Genomic DNA, 6,507 nt, shown 5'->3' on the forward strand with positions numbered 1-6,507 from the left:
GGGCTTGGGTCCAGGGAGGAGGAGGAGACATTTGGGAGGAGACAAGGGCAGAGACAGGGAGGAGTCGAGGAAGATAAGAGGGCACTATAATCCTGGCAAATGGAGAGAAGGAGCAAAGAGCCAACTGCACAGACACAAAGTGCAGCTTGCTGCGCTTCTTTGTCCTAGTGCTGGACATAATCACCACAAGATGGGCAAGAAACCTCTTATCTTTACTTGCTAATTAACACATCAGCTACAAACTGTACATCTTTGCCCCAAAATTCAAAACCTTTTCAATCAAATCTCTATATTTGAGGAGAGTGTCGAGTCCGTCTCTACAGGTTAATAGATCTTAAAAGTCCAAGAACATTTTAAAGTCTTATGCAAAATTGCTTATTACATGAAAACATATATCTAAAGGTGTGAGAGTCCTAAATGAGCGGTCTTACAATCGGTTGTGAGCATAAAGTCTTAGAAAATAAAATACCAGAAAAGCAACAGTCTTGACACAGAATTTAACACAGCATCACAGCCTCTGGGTAAAACAACCTCCAGCTCCGCAGACCCCAAGCAGGATTCCTGGCCGCAGGGTCGCAATGACAGGAAAGGGGTCCCGAGATCATGAATCCTAAGCAGGGTTCCCAGCTGCGGGGTCGCAGTGGCAGGAAGGGGTCCTGGGATCACGAACCCCAAACAGGGCTCCCAGCCGTAGGGTCGCAGTGGCAGGAAAGGGTCCCGGGGTCCCAAACCCATGCAGAGTCCCCGGCAGCCCGGAACAGAGTTCCGGGACAAGCGCCACAAGGAGAAAAGGAAGAGGACCCTGGGGCCCTGATCCCAAGTGACGAAGACTACAATTGATGGTACCTTTAGAATCCAATTTCGGCTCCCTGGCAGGGGTCCTTCCCCAGGCTGCAGAAGGTGGAGGTTGTATCAATAGATTGGATTGATTGATCGATACCTCCACTTCTAACCCACAAGCTTTTTATCTATATGTTACAAATGCATATTCATGCCTCCATCCACACACTACCCAATCCAGGCTCAACTCTCTAAGTTTGCAAAACCACGAAAAACTATGAAAAGCAGCATCAAAAACCTATGCACATAGCACATCTATTAGTGCAAAAACTCCATCTTGCCAACGCAAAAATTCTATCTTGTTATGTGTAAAAACTCTGTCTTAGCATACGTAAGAAAATCTATCTTATTTGCGCAAAATTCATAGCAAAAATTATAAACAGTTCTCTACTCTATTTTTGTTATGTCTAAACTATATCACTAAGCCTGAAGCTCTGTACTTTTACACTAACAATTAGGCATTTTGGGTACGTGAAGATTAAAGCTGAAACTTAAATCTCTACTTTATGTGTGTGTGGGTTTATATATTTTAATTTTTCTAAAGGTTTTAATTCAACCTCTTCACTTTTCACTCTCTGCGAAGGATCCATGGAAACATGGACTCCAATAGGAGAGGGAAGGAAAAAATGGTAGAGGAATGCCATGGGGAAGAGTTGTTGAAGGCAGTTGCTGTCTTTTCCATGTGACGGCAAGTGAACATTGACTTTCTGTATCTAATGGAAGCCTTCAAAATGCCTTAGGCTAAGTGTCAGTCTATCTGCTTCTGCATAGTCTTCTTAGGTTCCAGGCCAATGGAGTCCTGTCTCATGGCACGTGGCACTCTTCCCTTTGTGTTAATCAAGATGGGCTGTGCTGAGAACAACCACCCCACATCTGTTCTGGTCCCTGCCACACTGGCATAAGCTTCTTCAAATATTTCCTGATGTCGGAAGCTGCCTGCTCACTAAAGACACTGAGTCCAAGGGTGTCACTAAGGGCTGGGGATGGTCATCACCCTGCCCAGTGAGCAGACAAGCTTAGAGCTGCCCAGTCATCCTGGAACAAGCTTATTGTGCTGTCTTGGCAAAATTCTGCTGCCCACAATAATTTCTCCCAGTTCTGTACAACCTTGGCCACAGATATCTCCTCACCTGAACCAGGGATATTTCCCATCACATCAAACACCTCGAGGCATGTGAAACCCCTTTTTGCATGCCAAGAAGGGACTTCCACTCCCTTCTCTGTGTGCTCTAGCACCCATTGTGTGGCACAAGGGACACAAGGCTCTCCTGTGCCTGTCTCCAAAGGCCTTCAAGCAGAGACTCGAGCATCCTAGTAGAGACTCAAGACACCCACCTTGTGCCTTACAGGGGCCTACACAATTCCTCTGTGGCCACCTCACTGATCATGCTGCGCACGCCTTCTCCACCCACTACCCATGATTTCACCAAATCTGCACCAAATGTCACAACAATAGAGAGGTTCAAATGCACCCATATAATTTACACAGACTCTGCACATGGAATTTTAACACTCCTCCTCTGGATCCTTCCTGCTCTGAAGATCCCAGGTGAACTCACCAGTACCTGCTCTGAAGGACAGAGGCTCCAGCAGTACTGTCCTTGGGTTCCATCTGGGCTGCCAAAATGCAGAGGAAACTCCCGTGTGTAACCATTCTGGAGGCACAAGTGACGCCAACAAGCTGATGGGTGACCAGTTTTATTCCCTAACCACACCATTCTCACCCAGTCAGAGCAGGTATCCATCCCCATTCACCCTTGGGATCCCTACAGCAGACTCACAGATGTCACATTCCATAAAGAGCCACCAGCTCCTGCTGCAGCACTCAGTGTCCATTCAAATCCCTGGCTGGTGCCACAGCTCCCCGTGCCCTCTGTCATGCAAAGCGTGGGCAGTTCCTGGCCTCTGGTCTGGGGGCTCCTGCCAGGCAGAGCTCAATCTGCAACTGGCACACCCAGCTCCCTGCCCCAAAGGGATTCCTCAGCAGCTGCTGGCCACGGGGACTGCACAGCCTCATCCTACAAGAACAGGGGCCTGAAGAAAGCAGCAGAGCCAGCAGCCTTCTTACAATGGCAGGTCCTAAAAGGACAAGGGGCAGTGGCTTTACAGTGACAGAGAGTAACTTTAGATGAGACCACAGGAAGGAATTCTTGATTGTGAGATACTGGCATGGGTTTCCCAAAACAACTGTGGATGCCTGTTTTTCATGTAGGCAGGGTCAGCACACAAGATACAGACACTGACTTCAGGAATAAATGTAATTTACTATCATTCAAAAACTGCAAAGAATTGCAAAAGGATAAGCTAAGCACTGCATCAAATCAGTACTGTCAAAGACTGCCTACAGTGATGAAGACACATCACAAGTTACCCTAACCCTTGACCATCCTCCAGGTCTGACCATCAAGCGGGGGAAGTCACTGTCCCAGTGAAGGACTGGAGAACCCCTCCCAGCACCTGGGAAATCCTGCAGGTGCCTTCCCCTACGGGCAATGAGATTTCTGACTGTGCTGGGAGAGGGCCCCATTTTATACTGTTGAACAAACAAACTACCATAACTTCTAGTTCAGGATCATCTGGTTTTGTTCTCCTATTGCGACACTCCCAAGGCCTTGGAGGGCTCCAGGAGGAACCAGGGTAGTTGTCTGTGATCCTACACCACAAAAGAAGGCCCAATGTGGCCTTGTCCAGTTTCTACACAGAGAAAGGCAAATCCATGTTTTGCCAATGAGCGGATATAGATAACATTTGGTTGGAAGGTTCCTCCAGAGGCCACCTTTTGGTCAAGAGCTGATGTTCCTGCTTCAGGCAGGGCCTGTTGATCAGGACTTAGTACTTCAATGCCCCATCCCTGCAAGTGTTCAAGGACAGCTTCTGAGGCAGGCTCTGAGCAACCTTCTCCAGTACAAACTATCCCTCCCTGCCCATGGCAGGAAGTCAGAGCTATGTGATTTCCAAGCTCCCTTCCACCCCAAACCACTCTGTGGCTCACCCATTCGATGTTGCCCCTCCCCCCGTGGGCCCAGTTGCCCAGGCCCCCACAGAGCCCAGAACACGGAACCCACCCCTCTGTGACATCAGCCCCAGGGCCGAGGGCACCACGGGCAGCGCGGCTGCTGCGGGCACTGCGGCTGTGGCTGCGCTGCTGCACGGAGCCCTCAGTGCTTGCTGCTGACACGTGCCTCTGGCAGCCATGAATCGGCTCGGCCTCCTCGTCCTGCTGAGCGTGGCCGGGCTGGCCCACAGCATACAGTACCCCTGTGGGTAAGTGGCCCCAGGCCCTGGGAGGGAGCCATGGCAACCCTTGGGGCCTTCCCTGGAGGGGACCTGCCTGTCCCCCATGGCTGGGCCACAGCTTCCCACCCGCCATGGGGAAGCCTCAGTTCCTTGGACAGACACACACCCCATGGCCTTCCCTGGCCTGCTGTGCTTGCAAGCCCTTGTGGGGAGGGCAGAGGGCAGAGCCTCAGCCTGAGCCACAGCAGGTCATGAGCAGCATGGAAATGACTTTCTGTTGCAGAGGTTCCTGCGGATACCGAGTTTCGCAATCTCCCTACCGCTCCATGACATATTCCTACGGCAACGTGGCTTATGATGACGACATGACACGCGTTGTGGGTGGCGTAGGTGCTGCGGAAGCATCCTGGCCCTGGGTTGTCAGCATCCAGCATCCCGGATCACCAAAACTGGGGCATTGGTGTGGAGGGTCTCTCATCACTGCAGACTGGGTCCTCACAGCAGCCCACTGCTTCGACAAGATTGAGTAAGGAGGAGCAGGGAATGGGGACAGCCCCACAACTCCAGCAGGTGCCCTGTCAGCAGCACCAGCTGCTACTCCCATCCCCTTTCCTCTCAGGCAGCCCAGCTGCCACACTGCTCAGGAGAAACCTGGGCTCCTGCCAAGGCTTCCTAGCAGCTTCCAGCTTGACATTCCCCAGCCTAATGTGTGTGAGGGCACACACACCAGCCAGAGGACTGCTCCGAATCTGCCATGCCAAATGAGATGTGGCAACTGCTGGGCTGCTGTGGTACATGGCTCTGCTCCCTCTCAGCCCTCTCTCCATCCCTTTTCCAGGAATGTCAGCTTGCTGTATGTGGTGATTGGAGCCACCCAGTTCACTAAGCCAGGCCTGGGGGCCGTGGCACGTGATGTCAAGCAGGTGGTGATACATCGGTACTACAAGCGTGTGGACTATAGATACGATGTCGCCCTGGTGCAGTTAGAACGTCCTGTCGAGTGCAGCTCCTACATCCAGCTGGCCTGTGTGGCGGACCCCACCCTAAGAGTCTCAAATCTGAAGAACTGCTGGATCGCTGGCTGGGGTGCCACCACTGCAAGATGTGAGTTCCAAGAGTGACTCCTGGACAGCCAGGTGCACTGGGGAGAGGGTTTGCCTTCCTCCCAGCAGAGGCCAAAGCCAGGCTGTAGGATGTACCCCTCTGCAGAGGTGGGCCTGGCATATTCCCCAAAGGCAGGGAGCAGGGACACAGACTGCCAGTGCCTGTGTAGAGGCAAAACCACGCCCGAGGCAAAGGGATTACCCTCAGAGAGGGAAGGAGAAAACCAACATGGTGCTGCTAGGGGCTCATTCCTTTCTCTGCTCATAGCTCAAGATTATAGTGATCGCCTGCAGGAGGCCAAGGTCCAGCTCATCGATGTCAAGCTCTGCAATAGCACTGGCTGGTATCCAGGGGAAATCCACCCGTACAACTTGTGTGCTGGTTACCCACAGGGCACCATTGACGCCTGCCAGGTAGGAGCGTGCCACGAGCCCCTCAGCCCCCACAGCACCAGCAGCCCTGGCAGCACTGCCCCAACACTACCCAGGGCCTGCTTTGCCCAGCCACTCAGTCGCCCTCCCAGCCCCAGCTGCCTTCCTGACTGCTGTGGGGGCTTCCCACACACTCCCCATCCCCTCCTGCTTGCCCAGGGCCCCCCTTGTGCCAGAAAGCCCAGAAAGCCCAGCTGGTGCTCTTGGCAGCACAGAGATGCAGGTGCCAAGCATCCATCCTCTGCACATCCAGGAGCCCTGTGCAGAGAAGACAGACAGAGCCCTACCCTACAGGACCCCAAGCCATTCACAGCCAAGCCTCTGCAGGCTCCAGGCCCTGAGCAGAGCCTTCCTCTGCCTGGAATACAGCTCAGGCAGGGGCTGTGAGAGGGGAGGAGACAGCCCCATTGCTGGTAGGGGCCACCAACATGACCTTAATCCTCTGTGCTCCACTGCAGGGTGACAGCGGTGGTCCTCTCATGTGCCAGGATAAGAAAGCTGACTACTGGTGGGTTGTCGGAATAACTAGCTGGGGAGAAGGCTGTGCCAGACCGAAGCAGCCTGGAGTCTACACCTCCACTCAGCACTTCTATGACTGGATTGTATACAACATGCGTGTACATGCAATTGAAAGTGCTTCCTGAGCAGCAGGACAGGCAGCATCCAGGGCAGGCTGCAGTGCACCACAACCATTTCCTGCTGGGCAAGGCCTGCTGATCCAAAGGCACCCTCAGTGTCAAAAGCCTGCTCTGTCCTGACTACGTTCTTCTCCTCTTTGCATGCAGACACTGCAGTTGATTTAGTTGTTGAAATAAAGTTACCTTTGTTCACAGGGAACCATCTTTTTAGTACAATTCCCACTCCAGGGCAAGGCAAGAAGTGCCACACTTGGCAA

At 52.6% G+C, this 6,507-nt stretch overlaps 1 protein-coding gene across 1 annotated transcript; it reads left to right on the forward strand.

Annotated features, from left to right (window-relative positions):
• The first annotated feature begins 4,033 nt into the window (after positions 1-4,033).
• On the forward strand, positions 4,034-6,256 carry LOC134547790 (acrosin-like). Its single transcript, XM_063391910.1, has 5 exons — positions 4,034-4,104; positions 4,361-4,603; positions 4,916-5,181; positions 5,449-5,594; positions 6,071-6,256. The coding sequence occupies exons 1-5, from the start codon at positions 4,034-4,036 to the stop codon at positions 6,254-6,256; spliced, it is 912 nt and encodes a 303-aa protein (XP_063247980.1).
• The last annotated feature ends 251 nt before the right edge of the window (positions 6,257-6,507 follow it).

Source organism: Prinia subflava, chromosome 2, assembly GCF_021018805.1.
Source record: "Prinia subflava isolate CZ2003 ecotype Zambia chromosome 2, Cam_Psub_1.2, whole genome shotgun sequence".
NCBI lineage: Eukaryota > Metazoa > Chordata > Aves > Passeriformes > Cisticolidae > Prinia > Prinia subflava.